The following is a 16,400-nucleotide window of genomic DNA, read 5'->3' as shown; positions in this document are numbered from 1 at the left end:
ACAGTTCTCGCACTTTGAAATTTTCAGAATCATTGATGCATAAAAGCTTATCTTAAGCATCCTATTTCTTCACAACTACTGGATGACTTTGCTGGCACTGAAAACCCAACAAACTCTTAGAAGGCTAGCCAAGATGTAAAACAGAGCTTGGTGCTAAACAAAACAAACACACTCCAGAGATACATGTCCTTTTAGTCCTTCAATTCAAAGACAAAATCACTAATCAACTGGCATTGCTAAATTATTTTGTCGTTTAATAAATGACAACTAAAGACAAGGATCATTTCCATTCCTAAATTACAAATACTGTTTCCTCCTGTTTGACTCACTGATTCTTCCTTAAACTGCTTCCTACTTCTTTTCTTCAAAATGTATCTCTCCTATCTTGCCAAAATATGACTTGAAATACAAATGGAAATAAGGAGGGAAACAATTTCTGAATGGCTATGGTGAAGCCAAAATTAAAGTTTTCCATTCTTACTGTGTTTTGGGAGGTGAGGGGTGGAGGCTCATCTCACCTTTACCTGTGAATGAATCCCGAGGTTTGAATGTTCTGCTTCATGAGACATGAGACACAAAGCAGGCTCGTGACACTGACTTCTCAGGGTTTTTAATGGCCTAAGGTGGGCCATAAACTACAAAAAAGGGACCTAATGACTTCAGTCTTCATTTCAGTTGTGACCATTTAACAAAACCTATCTGTTGTTCTGCAAAGTAAGACTGAATTCATCCACAAGTCCTGGATTCCTCATGGGAATCCATACATGGTCAATCCTGGGCCTGTGATCCATTTGAAATGGTTTTCAAAATCTTGTGCACTCATTTGGGAAGCAAGGGGGCGGGCACATCTTACAGCCACAGTGCCAACAGCTCCCTCTACCCTGACACTGGACAGAGTGGAAAGCACATTGCTTTGCAGCACAGTCATTTCTGGACCTGGGCTAGTAATGGTAATAGGGAGTAGATGAGTGCCATGCTCCCAGTCTCAAAAGAACTTCTGCTGACCAAATATCTTGTTAGGGCAGGGGGTCCACTCTGCACTTTTCGAGGCACACACCAAAGGTGACAAAATAAAATGCAAACCTGAGCCTAACACTTGCAGACATGGTACTCAAGCTTGAGGAAATAAAACCAACATGATAACTTGGGCAGAGATCAACCTTCAGAAACCAAGCTGTTTAAAATTACCAAGTGACCCTTTTGGGGTCTACGCACTTACCAGACCTTAAGAAAGCGGGTGGAGAGGAGACGACTGCATCAGCTGAGCTGGCCATTTCAAATTGTTGACTCTAATCATAAGCGTCGCAGGCTAAACTACAGCAATTTTAAAACTGTTTAGTGAAGGTTAGAAGCAATCAGCGTTAGATTAATTGAAAGCAGTGTGAGCAGTTATTAACATGATGCAGTGCACAACAAAGGCAATAATTGAGGATCATTATGTAATTTTATTTTCTCTTATGACTTGAAAATTTGATTTCCTTTGATGAATTACATACGCTTATATGGAGGAGGCATGAAATATGTACTATCCACTTATTACACATTACATGAGAGTAGCATCCTCTATTGTGCAGTAATTATGCTACTATGTAACAATGCTCAGAACTCTGCAGAGGAGTACATGCCAGAGTCAGGTTAGTGCAGGTTTCAAACAAACTTCTGTTTATATATACTAAAAGTAACAATCAAGTTGATGGTTTTTAATGACACAGGGAGTAGATGACTTAGGCATGAAACTTTATCATCAGTAAACTTTATCATCCATACTTCAGAGTTATAGCAGAATCTGAATCTCAAACATTACTACTTTGCAGGAAAGCCTTCAACTGTTATCTCTTTCTACTCTGATGTAAACACAGAGGAACATCCAAAGTTGATACTACCTACTTTCTTTGCATTTGAAACTAGATTTCAGTGACTGAAATCAACAGTTAAATAAAACGAGATGTTTTTCTCTGATAAGAAAAGAGAAGTAAGGTTTTCAAAGCTTACTGTTAAGGCATGCATTTCAGAGGAAACAAAGTAAAGACTAGAGGAGAAAGTAAAATATGTGCATATTAAAGGGAAAGAAAAATGCTGTAAAAGTATGTTGGGGGCAGTGTGCTCAGTTCCCTGTAAGAAAACTCTGGTTACTCTCTTTGTCCAGACATAATCAACCAATCCCTTTGTTCAAAGCCCAGATAGACACATTGTGAGTAGACAAATTCAATATTTCTTTGTGTCACAAAAAATTTAAGAAAAATTCTGAAACAAAAATAAAAGTGACTATCTCAAGTAATGGTTATAGATTAATTTTTTAAAAACTCTTTCATACTTTGTAGGTGGTAGTTTTACTACAAATCCAAGCAAATAAATGCACAGCTTCATCAAGGTTTAAAACCAGGCTGAAACTTCAACATAAAAAAGGAACTCTAATTAAAGATTGGGCTTACAACTTATGAAATTAGATATGTTGTCTAAAAAAAAAGTCAACATGACCAAACAACATAAGCTTCATGAACTTGAAAAACCCAAAACATAAATGGAGCATATTAGCAGAGAAGGAAAACTCTTATTTATCAATGCAAATGCAGTTAATTTTCCTAGGGATGCCTTTCACATCCCACAATAATGACATATCTCAGCAATCCTTTAAAAGAGTAGTCCTTATTCAAAGTGTTTCACTCCACCACTTCTGTTTGCGGGCACACTTTTTGCTCAAGAGTGTATCCAGTCTGCTAGGAATAAGGAAAGTCTCAGCTCTAAGAGAATTTATCAGTCACAAGTGCTAACTTCAAAGTCGTGACTTTGCAATTTGAACAAGGCAGTTCAGGACACTTGAGCTGCTCTAACTGCCTGCACTGGGTTTTCTGACCTCTGTGGCCTTGGGCTTGAAAAACACAACTGGAAACTAAAGGTCCTGGGCCCCCTTGCCTAAGGAATGGGTCGGCTTCCTCAAAGACTCGAATTTTGCTCAACTTGCCCTGTTTCGTGGCCCTGCTCTGCCTCCCTTAATTTCTGCCACACAGACAGAAAGCTATGCTCAGAACCAGTAGGAAGTGTAAAAGGCATATATGAAACGAAATAAGGCAACGAGCAGCCGCCGGCTTTCTAGCGCCAGGTCGTAGTCGTATCTAAAAACGAAGCTATCTGACTTTCTGAAGAGGTTCACAGGGATTGGAAAGTGTCGCCGCCTGATTCCTAGGGGCCAGACTCCGGGCAAAGAGGGGGTTGCTGCTACTTTCTGAGGAACATTCAAAGAACAGGTTGGGGGGGTCACACATAGTAGCTGGGAGTGCCAACTAATTTTTAGAGACGAAGAGGGCTGAATCGGTAACGAGACCAGGGCCACCGTCTGCTTTCTATGGGACACGCGGGCCCCGGTTCATTCCCAGGACCCCCACCTGCCTCCCGCCCACGCTGCTTGAGGGGAACAACCACCCCCTGAGTGGGGGCAGGGGGTGGCGCCCCAGCCAGCCAAACCTGAGCGCTTGGTCCGAGCCCTTCGCTCCAAGACCTTCCAGCTCACTTCGGCCATGAGCCCCGTCGCCCCCGCCATCGCGCTCGGGCCGCTGCCTTGGCCACGGCCCCCGGGGCTGCCTGTCAGCACTGCCCGACCGGCCCCGCCCCCCCCGCGCGACACTGTCGGGAGGCGGACCAGCCGGAAGTGAGCGCGAGAGCGAGCTTCCCCACCCTTACTCCACGGCCTCCCTAGCGTCAGAGGGGCAGCCCTAAGGGAGAGGGAGAGGGGAACCGGCGGCGACTCTTCAGCGCCTCGGGGCTGCGTGCTTTCTCTCACGGCCGGCTGCGCGGTGCTTTGCGGCTGCCGTCAAGCGCGGCGCTGGGCCTGCGGGCGGGGGCCGAGGGGCTGCCATGGCGGCGGCGGGCCGGCTGCCGAGCTCCTGGGTGCTGCTGGCGCCGCTCCTTGCGGGGCTCGCGCTGCTGGGAGTCGGGCCGGTCCCGGCGTGGGCGCTGCACAACGTCACGGCCGAGCTCTTTGGGGCCGAGGCCTGGGGCACCTTGGCGGCCTTCGGGGACCTCAACTCCGACAAGCAGACGGACCTCTTCGTGCTGCGGGAAAGTCAGTGCTTGCCGGGCCCTCCCATTGTCCGCTGTCCGTGTGCCCCTCCCGGTGTTCCCACATCCCCTGTCCGGACTGCCGGTCCTTCTGCATTTCCCGGCCCGCCTTTCCCGGCCCTCCCTTCATTTCTAGCTCCCTTGACAGCTTGCCCCTTTCTCCATCTCTTCCAGCCGCAGGTCCCGACCCAGCCACCGAATTTGCCCTTCCCCACTAAAGCCATGGCAATACCCCAGTTTTTTCCCCCTGAAAAGCCAGCGGCTTTGAGCCACGCACCCCATCATCCCCGTGGAATCCCCTGCCTTGCAGATTCCCAGGAATCTCGGTAACTTGCCCCCATGCTCTCTCCCGAGGCCCCTCTATTCCCGTCTGCTTTGCTTCAATCTTCTCCCTTGATGAACAGGAGAAGATGCAACTTGACAGCTCCTTTTCATGGGGGCCGTGCCCCTGCTTCCCCCATGTGCCTCATTCACCCGTCCCTCCCTTATTCAGGCTCCCAGTTTGATTTGAAGCTGCTGTATCCTCTCAAGGCCTCAAACACAGCTCGTTCAGTCCTGGTGCAGGGACCACTGATAAACCCTGTGTGTCTGTGGGGAAGCATTCTCGTTCCTGGGCTGCCTGCCTTTTGTGTACACCTGACCCTTCCCCATCTTGACCACTACTCTAGTTTTCCAAATCTCCACCTTCTTTTCCAACTTGTGGTTCTTGGGAACTTTTTTAAGTCTTGATGAGTGGCGGGAGGGCAGGTATGTGTTTGGGGCGGGGGGTGTCCTAGCATTCCTGAGCACCCACAAAAGTAGGTGCTGCTTGAAAATTAAAGACATAAACAAGCTAAAAAAAAAAAAAAAACTGATCCAGAACTTTAAGGATCCTGACCCAAGCTGCATACTGCCAAACCTGTAGCTATCTCACCAACCTGGATACAAAGACTGCCCTTGTCTTTAAGGATGTGCTGTGTTTGATTAAGCAGTTGCAAGAGTATGTCCCCATGAGAGCTGAGCTCCGAGAATGCATCAACCTGGGGGATGATTTCATGGGAGCCACTGAGGGATTTAGCTTTTTCTGCAATATGCTTACTTGTGACCCTGTCAGTTTTGTGACACCTGCAATGGGCATTTCTTTCTCCTCAGTGTGGTGCACCTGTACCATGAGCTAAAGACCCCAGTAAGGTGCAGTGGTAAAGTTTGGTGAAGACAGGGCTTTAACCAAGACAGATTGGTTGATTTAAAAGAACCACATAAAGAGCAACCAATCTGACTCCGAGGCAGAATCCAGTGGCTTCAGTTAGTCTTGGTCAATTATGTTTTTCCAAGGTCATCCTTCCTACTCGTCTTCTGCTTTGAACATTGTGCTAGACTGGACGCATTCCATTAGATCCGAGGTGGGGAACGTCCAGCCTGCCATCTGCATTAATGCTTGTGAAATCATTTGATCTGGCCCTGCCAAGGAAGCCACAGGCAAGACTCAAAACTCAAGAAATCCAAAGCAGGCTAATTTTTAAGTTGATAATTTTCATGGCCAGTGAGTGATATCATAAATATCCAAATGGCCCTCAGCGGAAGAAGTTTCTCACCCCCGGGAGTAGGAGTATCCTTCTCAGGCACATGAACTGGAGTGTATTGGATGTCTTCTTGTTGAGAACGTGCTCAGAAAGCCTGTGACTGGTGACTGGATGCCTTACGGGGACATACTTTCTAATATCCTAAATTTGCTTCTTTTAGGAAACGATTTAATTGTCTTTTTGGCAGACCAGAACGCACCCTATTTTAAACCGAAAGTAACGGTGTCCTTGTAAGTATGAATGTGTTTGTTTCTCGAAAAACATTAGTCCTTAGTATAATAATGGGTGTACAGTGGCTAGCTGGATTGCTTTCGAAATCAGTCTTACTGTTCTGTGCTATTGTGACACAAAACTAGTTAGGAGTAGCAGGTAACTTCTTAGGAAAAAGTGAATGTACTGAAGGTGACCAATAATTGGCTTTAAAGAGAATTAATTTGTGTGGATTCGGGTCTTGTCCTTTAGGAACACCTTTCCTTCCCTTGCAATTTGATGTGTTTTCCTGAATGTGTTGGGAATTGTTCCTCTTCCTGAGTGTGATCTGAATCAGGTCACTGACAGGAGGCTCTTCATGTTTCCAGTGTGTTTTAAGGGAGGGTGTGGCTTGCAGTGGAACAAAGGTCAGTGACCTCCATTCTAATTTTTGACTTCCAAATGGTAACAGTTTTTAAGGGTGATTTTGGTGGAATTCAGTCAGGCCTTTAACATATGGATCTTTTTAATATTCAAATAATAGGTTTTTTGATATGATTAGCATTTTATGAAACAGTAATCTGCCCCCGTCCCCACATGATAGTGAGCCAACACAGTTTTGAAACTACCAGAAGCAAAGGTTGATTGCTCTCTGAATTCAAAAAGGAAGATATGGGTCAGTGCAAGCCAGGGTGGCAACTTCCAGAGAGTTGGAATTTGAGCTTGACTATATAAATAAAATGAATAAAATGTAGGTGAGGGCATTCAGGTTTGGAGAGGGCATTTATACACAGCAGACTCATAGAATGGCAAAGGCCTTAAATAGCACTCTGGCCTCAGAAACAGTCCTTAAGGCATTTGGATCTGGCTAAAAAGCCCACAAGAGTTTCTCAGGTATGGAAAGCCAAGACACTGTGGCAAAAAAAAAAAAAAAAAAATTGACCTAAATGAAAGATCTCTGTGAGTGAGATCCCAGCAGAAAGAACGGGTCATCAAAGAAGGAGGTACCTTTCTCTGAAGGGAGGAGAGAACTTCCACTTTGAATATGGCCTTGTCTAAATAAGATTGGAGTTGGTGGGCCAGCTCCGCAGCTCAATAGGCTAATCCTCCACCTGCGGCGCCAGCACACCAGGTTCTAGTCCCGGTCGGGGCGTCGGATTCTGTCCCGGTTGCCCCTCTTCCAGGCCAGCTCTCTGCTATGGCCCAGGAGTGCAGTGGAGGATGGCCCAAGTGCTTGGGCCCTGCACCCCATGGGAGACCAGGAGAAGCACATGGCTCCTGGCTTCGGATCAGCCCAATGCGCTGGCCACAGCGCGCAGGCCACGGCGGCCATTGGAGGGTGAACCAACGGAAAAGGAAGACCTTTCTCTCTGTCTCTCTCACTGTCCACTCTGCCTGTCAAAAAAAGAAAGAAAGAAATAAGATTGGAATTGGTGAACTCAGGAGGCTTCCATAGCCTTGGCAGCTCTTGACAAGAGCCTCGGGTGATTACTGACGTCATAAATAGGGGTGTCAATTGTTAAATCAACAATCACTGTGCACTGGCTCCCCATGTAGGACCTCTGCCCTTAATGTGTCATACTATGAAAATTAATGGTAAAACTACTACTCAAACAGTACTCTATACTTTGTGTGTCTTTGTGGGTGCAGTGTATTGAAATCTTTACTTAGTATATACTAAGTTGATCTTCTGTATATAAAGATAATTGAAAATGAATCATATGAAGAATGGGATGGGAGAGGGAGTGGGAGATGGGATGGTTGTGGGTGGGAGGGGGTTATGGGGGGGAAAAGCCGCTATAATTCAAAAGTTATACTTTGGAAATTTGTATTTATTAAAAAAAGTTGAAAATAAAATAAAATAATAAAAACACATATGATAAAATTTTTTAAAAAGAGATGGCAGTTAAAGCAGCAGGTTGTGAAGAGGGGTAGAAAGATTTTTCTAACACAAGAGGAGCATTATGCACTGCAGAGAGTTCTGGGCTGGGAAGATGAGATCAGGGCAGAGTAGAGTCTTCAGAAACATCATAAGGAGTCTGAACTCAGTCCCATGAGAAGAGGAAGATCATTGCAGATTCTTGTGCAAAGCAGAGATGAGAAAAAGAGTATTTTTAATTGATTTAGTTTTTAACCATGTGCAGGGTGAATTAATATGTAGAAGATCAGAAACTATTCAGCAAACTTTTCTAAAAAATCCCTGTGGAGGGTAATTAGTGTTCAGATACTACAGTATTCAAGTTAAGCTCAAACACATGTGAAAAAATTGGTCTCGAATTAGAAAATTGAGAGGAAAGTTATAAATGCATAAACAGGAACTTATCCCTCTTGAGAAATGTTTCTGGGTACTGGATAGAAGCATGTTTGGCTTAGAAAAAAAGCAGAAATTTATCAACTAACTGCCTAGAAGGGATTTTTCCTGTATGATTAGAAGGCAAGGAAACTTACAGGATATACAAACTTTGGTTCTGCTAAGTTAAAACAAAAACCCCAATTATTTTATTTCTCTAATTAATTGTTTTGTATAAAGAATTTCCAAAGAGTGTATCTATAGAAATGTGTATAATGAAAACTGCACATGGATTTCAAAAGTTTTTGCACCAAAGTAAATATATATTTTGATGTCATGGTTCCATGAACTTTTTGAAATACCTTCAAATACTTTTAAAATTTAAAAATCTTGTTTTTACTTTAATTTGGTATATTTTTCAAAGTAAAAATAACATTTGTTCATCATTTTGCTCCCTATATCACTGTTACTTTTTCAGACGCAATTGCTTTTAAAACTTCTAACTATTTCTTCCAACATTTATGTCCATATCTTAAGATAAATTCTTACATTGTGATTTCTTGAGTTATAATTTTTTATCTTCATCTCTTGCTTTGTTATCATTGATAAGGATAAAATTTAACATATTTAAATTATGTCCATTGTCACATCATAGATATAATTTTTAGTTCAATTAGTAATTGTTTTATTTTAACCATTAACTTTTCTGTTTTTCATATGTTTTTTTAAATTTGAAAGACAGAGAGACAGAGATTTTCCATTGGCTTATTTAGCCCCTAGTTGTCTGCAACAGCAAGGAATGGGTCAGGTAGAAGCCAGGAGCTCAGAACTCAAATCTAGGTCTCCCAGGTGGGTACAGGGACTCAAGTACTTGCTGTCACCACTGCCTCCCAGGGCGCAGCAGGAACTTGCACTTATCTAAGCACTCCAAGGTAGATGCAGCTACCCAAATAGTGCCCTGACCACTGTGCCAAACACTTGCCCCAGTGATTACTTTCTGTGTATGTCAGAACCAGGTAATATACAATATATCATTTCATATACAGCTTTCCCCACTGGAGTAATAGATTGCATGTTTTTCTATGTATGTATTTTTAATTTCTTTGTACATTTTCCATCATACCTGTCATATGCCCATTGTGCATTTTTGTTTTCCCCAGTGGGTCCACTACTTTCACCCAATCTGGATTCATTCTTCAAGCCTTCTACCCACTTACTATTAGCAATTCTTTATTTAATTTGTTGAAAGTGGCTCTAGTGCCACTTTTTTATTCATTTTTTCATTTATTTCCTTGGAGTGCATCCTTCAAGGAAATCCTCAAAATGGATGCATGGCAAGTCCTGTATGTTAATTTTCCATACTCATATTGAACACTTTTTTTTTTTTTTTTTTTTGACAGGCAGAGTGGACAGTGAGAGAGAGAGAGAGACAGAGAGAAAGGTGTTCCTTTTGCTGTTGGTTCACCCTCCAATGGCCGCCATGGCCTGCGCACTGCAGCCGGCGTACCACGCTGATCCGAAGCCAGGAGCCAGGTGCTTCTCCTGGTCTCCCATGCGGGGGCAGGGCCCAAGGACTTGGGCCATCCTCCTCTGCACTCCCAGGCCATAGCAGAGAGCTGGCCTGGAAGAAGGGCAGCCAGGACAGAATTCTGCGCCCCGACTGGGACTAGGACCTGGTGTGCTGGCGCCCCAGGTGGAGGATTAGCCTATTGAGCCGCGGCGCCGGCCTGAACACTTTCATTGCAATGTTGTTTTCTAGCTTCAGTCTTATTCTTTTTCCTAATTCTTCAAATATGTCTTGTTTTATTTTTGAATGTTGGATGCTATCTGAGATGCTTTTATATCCCGTCTGCTCTGATTTCATGATGATGTGCCTTTATTTATGTTATTTTTCATTTATTATGCTTGGCATTAGGTGGACCCATTTAAGTTGGAGGACTCCATATTGGAGGGCTTTTAAAAATATTTGTTGTTAGGGCTGGTGCTGTGGCACATGGATTAAACCACAGCCTACAACACCAGCATCCCTTATAGGGGCCGATTTGAGTCCCGTCTGCTCCACTTCTAATCAACCTCCCTGCTAATTTGCCTGGGAAAGCAACAGAGGATGGCCCAAGTGCTTGGGATTGTACACCCACATGAGAGACCTGGAAGAACTCCCAACTCCTATCTTCAGCCTGGCCCAGCCTACATGTGACCATTTGGGGAGTGAACAAGCAGATGGAAGATCTCTCTGTTTCTCCGTCTCTCTCTCTGTAACTCTGCCTTTCAATAAATAAATAAATCTTGAAATATATATATATTTGTTGTTTTTTCTTTTAGTCATTTGTTTTAGGAATTCGTATAAGTTGGTTATTGGTTTACATGGATCCATCTTTTGTTTCTTTATCTTTTTTTATTTGCTATTTTGTTTTCCTGGAAATTTTTCCCAATTTTATATTCTGTGCCTTCTATTAATTTTTAAAAATATTTATTTGAAAGGCATAGTGACAGAACGAAGGAGAGAGAGCTCTTCCACCCTCTGGTTCACTCCCCAAATGGCTACCTCAGCCATATCTGGCCCAGTCCTGAAGCCAGGAGCCAAGAACTCTGTCTGGGTCTCCCATAAGATGGCAGGGACATAGGCACCCAGGCTTTCTTCCTCTGCTGTTCAGACACATTAGCATGAATCAGAAGCGGAGCAGCTGGGATTTAAACCAGCACTCAGGTATGGAATGCCAGCACTACAAGTGGTGACTTAACCTGCTACAGTACAATGCCAGTCCTGTATTAAATTTATTAGCTAAAAATTTTTAATTTTCATTGTTTGGTTTTCTTGCTCTTTATTTCTCTTGACCTGCTCTTCGTTTTCTATGGGTGTAATTTTTTTCTTATGTCAGATATAATTTGAGGTTCGCTTCAGTTCCCTCCATTAGCCCTGTTTATTTGTTTTGACTTAATGTAATATTCATAGTTTTCTTCAAAAGGCAGATATATACTCATATTTAAGGGTAAGGCATTAAAGACTAATTGGAAATTGCTTGATGAAACTAATATGCTGTATGTTCCTGGCTGACTGGTATTCTAAGAAGAAGGTAGAGCTGGGCACAAGGTCCAAATGTCCATTTTGTATCCTTTCCTCCCTGCTAGTGCAGACTCTGAGAAGCAGCCGTAATGGCTTATTAATTAGTTCCCTGTCTCCCATGTGGGTGACCTAGATTGAGTTTCCTGCTCATGGCTTCAGCCTCGCCCATTCCCAGTTCCTGCAAGCTTTTGGAAAGTTATCAGTGCTCTCATGCTTACTGTCTCTCGCGCGCGCGCTAAGCCTCAAATAATAATAAAGAAGATAATGAGATTAATCAGCTATGTGAAATTTTAAATTTTGCATTAAAATATTTTGAATGATAGAAATATGCATTCTCTCCTTTTCTATAACTTGTCTGGATATTTTCAAATGTTTCTATCTTTTAGGAATCACAGTGCATTGATAACAAGCGTAGTACCTGGGGATTATGATGGAGATTCACAAATGGATGTCCTGCTGACATATCTTCCTGAAAATCATGCCAACAGTGAATTAGGAGCTGTTATCTTCTGGGGACAAAATCAAACATTAGGTGAATTTGTATTAAGAATTTTTAAGATTTTTCATTAGGTATAGAAGGAAAAATATGGAAAATAATATAACTGGTATTCTTAGGTAAATCTAATGAAAGGTTGTTCTGGAATAAGTTGAAAACTGCTGTTCGTAGGTGACAATAATTGTAAAATTTTTTCAAGTTCATTTTCTGATTTTTCTTTTTCAGTCCAGAATTGGTCTGGATTAATTCTAGAGAACAAAATACACCCTTGCTAACTTAATGAAAGGAAAGATTTATTAAAGAATTTTAATGGCTTACAGAATTATTGAGATGGCTAAAGAACAAGCTCTAGGCTGAGCTTTCAGGAACAGTCCTCTGTGCCATCAAGGAAGCTACTGGCTCCGTTAACTGTCAGAAGTGGCCAGTTACATAATGGCTGCTAAGATGATGCTATGACCCCTGTGATTTTCACCAGCAAATAAATGCACCTAGCCTCTCGAGACTCAAGTTCAATGAGCAGACAATCAGTTAGAAATAGCAGAGGCAAAGCCTTTAACTTAGTCATGCCTTTAAAACTTACAGTGTATCTAGTGGTCAAAGATTAACTTTTAGTCAGCTTTTTAGATGCAAGAATATCTGGGAAATGGTATTTTTGGCTTATAGTCTGCCCATGAGAGGAAAGCACACAAAAGTTAAAATAGAGGTAGAAAGACTACCATACCCACCCACAAACCTTCAAATCTCACCTAAAAATCTAAGCATACCTAAACAGACAACTTTGTTGATGGAGCCAGATTCCAAGGAGCACAAATGTATTCACTGTCACATTTGGGAGTATGAGTATGGGCAGTAATCATAGTACTTTATAGTCAGTAAGTATTTTAGGATGGCATACCAGGTGAAAAGCACTACTTCTATATAAGCGTGAATGTATCAGAGTCAGGTAGTCTTGTACAGATTGGCTTCTTTACAACAAAACCTTGTTACTTATCAACAGTTTTCATGCTGAATTGTATGATGAAGAATGAGCTAAGAGGTACTCAGGTAGAATCCTCAAAAGGAAAGCTAATGGTGACATGCATTGTGGCCTTGCAGGTAAAACCAATGCCTCTGACATTTGCTTCACATGTAGACGTGGGTTTGCGTAATTGTAAATTCACATATGATGCAGCGCCCAGTAAGTGGCCTGGGAAAACCAGCAGAAGATGGTCCAAGTGTTTGGGCCCCTGCCACCCACATGGGAGATCTGGATGAAGCTCCTGGCTCCTAGCTTTGGCTTGGCCCATCCCTGGTTGTTGCAGCCATTTGTAGGATGAACTAGTAGATGGAAGATCTCTTTCTCTATGTTTCTTCTTCTTTCTCTGTAACTCTGACTTTCAAGTAAATAAATCTTCAAACAAAAAAAGCTGTTATAAAGCTGTTCCTCATTCTTGAATGAATTCTGTCAGTATTTTATCTTTGCAATCTTGGTGTCCATTTAAATTAGATTTTTGGTATTTCATTAATTGTAATAGTTGGAATAAATTAACAGATAATCTTGAAAAGAATTAAAAATATTTTACATAAATATATATATAACCTAATATAAAATGTTTTCTAATTTCTATGTATATTCTCTTTGTAGATCCTAACAATATGACCATAATCAATAGGACTTTTCAAGATGAACCACTGATTATGGAGTAAGTATGTACTTACTTTCCTTGGAGAGATTTTAAGCTTACAAATATAAAACAAAATCTAGCCTAGGAATCTACTTTGCTAAATAATGACTCTAAATTCACTAGCCCTTAAAGATTATAGAAGCCTAGGATCTTGATTATAGGATACTTGTCAAAGTGAAGAAAAGAGAAAAATAAAATGCATTATTTTGGAAAAAGGAAGAAATTTATGCTTTTGTTTTTGTTGCTGTAGATTCAGCTTACATCCATTATCAGTTTGTGTTGATATTGTCATTACTCCAAGAATTAAGATAGCTATTTTTAAATAAAACTGTTAGCATTTGATTGACAGCTATGAAAGAGAGGTTTCCTTCAGGAATTTATAAAGGCTTTCTCTATATGAAGGAGAAATTTTTGTCCTTTTTGCAGCTCTTTCAGTTATCATTTATTTCCTCAAAATAGACTCACCCACCAGAATAATTTAATCCAAATTTCTGGTAGTGTTTGATAGTGAGGTGAAAATCATTTTTAGACTACATTGTGGCCATGTTCTTGTTTTCAGTACTGCCCACCTTACGGTTGGTAGTATCACAGGTAGGTCGGGGCCATCAGATGTCTGAGCTGTTACTTTCCTTCAGGGGTCTCAGCTTAGTTTATTTTATAGTTGTATATTTAATGGTGAGAATTAATTTTATACCATCTATGGATTAGCTTCTCGCAAGCCCATCTAAATAAACAAGTTTGGTCATGATTCTGAAATAAGTTTCTAGAAATTGGTGTGGTCTCCTTAGCACTCAATGATGGGCTAGATCATGCTAATATTATAGATAACCTCAAAATCTCTATGCAGAAGTCAGTTTCTTTTTCATACTCTATATCGACTATACCTTGGCAATAAGCTCTGCTCTTCACCATCACTCAGAGAGTCAGGCTGCAGAGACTTCACTGTCTTTGTAGCTGGACCACACTACAGGCTTAGAGAGGGCCGGAGTGTGCAGTTACAGAAAGTATACACTTAAGCCTGGAAGCAACACATATCACTTCTGCAGATGGCTCATTGATTACAACTAAATATTGGTTAGCATTGTAATATCTACACCTCTCAGGTTTTGGGTGTTTTTTTTTTTTTCTTCTTTATAAGACAGACTAAAAATGACAGCTTAATAAAATAGCTGTTTAATGTTTTAACTGTTTTCTTTTCAGCTTCAATGGTGATCTAATTCCTGATATATTTGGTGTTACAAATGAATCTAGCCAGCCACAGATACTAATAGGAGGGTGAGTAAATATTATAACCACGTAACTAATTGTATGTATCATTGGACTGTTCAGACTATATGCCTGTGTCACGTGACTGCCTTAACCATTGGTGAAAAATAAGATCATTGGAAATACTTGTTCTTATTTCTGTTTTAAAGATTTATTTATTTGAAAGAGTGACACAGAGAGAAATCTTCTATTTGCTGGTTCACTTCCCAAATGCTCACAACATGGGCTGGGCCAAGCCAAATCCAGGAGCCAGGAATTCCAGCCAGGTCTCCTATATGTGTGACAGGGACCCAAGTACTTGGGCCATTATATTGTCCCACCACTACCACCACCACCCTCCTCTGGCACATTCACAGGAAGCTGGATAGGAAGCAGAGTAGCCAGGACTCACCCCAGCATTACGATATAAGATGCAGGGTCCCAAACAACAGTTTAACTTCCTGTGCCATGATATCCATCTCTTGTTTTTGTTGTTTTTTTCCCCCCACAGATTTACTCATTTGATAGAAAGTGATAGAAAGAGTGATAGCTACAGACAGAGTAAGAGACCTTTTATCTACTAGTTCACTTCCCAAATGCCCACAACGTGGAGTTGGGCCAAGCTGAATCCAGGAGCCAGGAACTCCATCTGGATCTCCCAAATTGGTGACAAGAACTCTGCTATCTATCCACAACCACAGAAAACTAGATAAGAAGTTTTGGCTTTAACTTGTACTCTGATGTGGGATGCAGGTGTCCCAGTGGGCAGCTTAACTCCATGGACCATAGGGAGAGCCCCTTGTTGGAAATGCTTGTTCTTAAAGATTTTTAAAAGAGCATTTGGAAAGCACATAGCTTTCTCAAAACAGATTGAATTTTATCTGTAATTGCTTGCTATGTAAAGCCAGCTTAGTCTCTTTGTCCTCCTAGAAGTTAGAGATACAAACTTTATAAGTTCATATTTAAATATTGATTAATTAGATGTTTTTGGAAATGGAAGGATTTAATTTAAATAGGCTGGCTAGGCAAAGTCTTTTTTTTTTTTAAGATTTTATTTATTTATTTGAGAGGCAGAGATAGAGAGAGAAAGAGAAAGAGAGTGAGAGTGAGAAGAGGTCTTCTATCCAATGGTTCACTACCCAAATGGCCGCAACGGCCAGAGCTGTGCTGATCCAAAGCCAGGAGCCAGGAGCTTCTTCTGGGTCTCCCACACAGGTGCAGGGGCCCAAGGACTTGGGTCATCTTGCATTGCTTTCCCAGGCCATAGCAGAGAGCTGGATTGAAGTGGAGCAGTGGGTCTCAAACCGACCTCCATATGGGATGCTGGCACTGCAGGCAGTGGCTTTACCTCTTATGCCACAGTGCCAGCCCCTAGGCAAATTCTTGATTAAATCTTCCACCTTAGGCATTCTGGCTTCTAGACTTTAATTTGACAAACTTTGTTTTTTCTTTCTTTCATTTGCCAATAATTGTCTAAAAATATAAGTACCCCTCCTGTAATCTCTGAAAACTTCAATATACTTTATTTTTTTTCTTTTCATTTTTTTTTAATACTGTTAGGAAACCTAATCCTGATTTTTTTAAAGTTATTTATTTATTTAAAAGAGTTACAGAGAAAGAGAGGCAGAAGCAGAGAGAGAAAAATGAAGAGAAGTCTTCCATCCACTGGTTCACTCCTCATATGGCCGCAATGTGCAAGGCTGAGCCAGGCTGAAGCCAGCAGCCAGGAGCTTCTTCCAGGTCTCTCATGTGGGTGCAGGAGCCCAAGGACTTGGGCCATCTTGCACTGCTTTTCCAGGAGCATTAGTAGGGAGCTGAATTAGAAGTTGAGCAG

General features: G+C 41.8%; 2 protein-coding genes across 19 annotated transcripts in view; one reads left to right on the top strand and one right to left on the bottom strand.

Moving 5' to 3' along the window:
* Nucleotides 1–3,644, bottom strand: part of PHKB (phosphorylase kinase regulatory subunit beta) — a 226,063-nt gene extending 222,419 nt beyond the window's left edge. For 2 of the 18 annotated variants that reach the window (XM_089318649.1, XM_070061806.2), the window contains exons 1-2: nucleotides 3,463–3,613; nucleotides 1,220–2,112 (exon numbers count right to left, since the gene is read on the bottom strand). In XM_089318649.1, the coding sequence (XP_089174775.1) occupies nucleotides 1,220–1,274 (55 nt within the window). In that variant the 5' untranslated portion in view covers nucleotides 1,275–2,112; nucleotides 3,463–3,613. 18 annotated transcript variants of the gene reach the window in all.
* Nucleotides 3,645–3,830: 186 nt separating this feature from the next.
* Nucleotides 3,831–16,400, top strand: part of ITFG1 (integrin alpha FG-GAP repeat containing 1) — a 242,720-nt gene continuing 230,150 nt past the window's right edge. The window contains exons 1-5 of the mRNA XM_008248375.5: nucleotides 3,831–4,060; nucleotides 5,779–5,848; nucleotides 11,548–11,693; nucleotides 13,282–13,339; nucleotides 14,522–14,596. Of these exons, the coding sequence (XP_008246597.2) occupies nucleotides 3,853–4,060; nucleotides 5,779–5,848; nucleotides 11,548–11,693; nucleotides 13,282–13,339; nucleotides 14,522–14,596 (557 nt within the window). The 5' untranslated portion in view covers nucleotides 3,831–3,852. The remainder of the gene's footprint in view (nucleotides 4,061–5,778; nucleotides 5,849–11,547; nucleotides 11,694–13,281; nucleotides 13,340–14,521; nucleotides 14,597–16,400) is intronic.

The sequence above is a fragment of the Oryctolagus cuniculus genome, chromosome 18 (assembly GCF_051225735.1).
Source record: "Oryctolagus cuniculus isolate XC-2025 breed Fujian yellow rabbit chromosome 18, ASM5122573v1, whole genome shotgun sequence".
Classification (NCBI taxonomy): Eukaryota; Metazoa; Chordata; class Mammalia; order Lagomorpha; family Leporidae; genus Oryctolagus; species Oryctolagus cuniculus.
The sequence above is the reverse complement of the archived record's forward strand: the minus strand, read 5'-3'. Positions and strand labels throughout refer to the sequence as shown.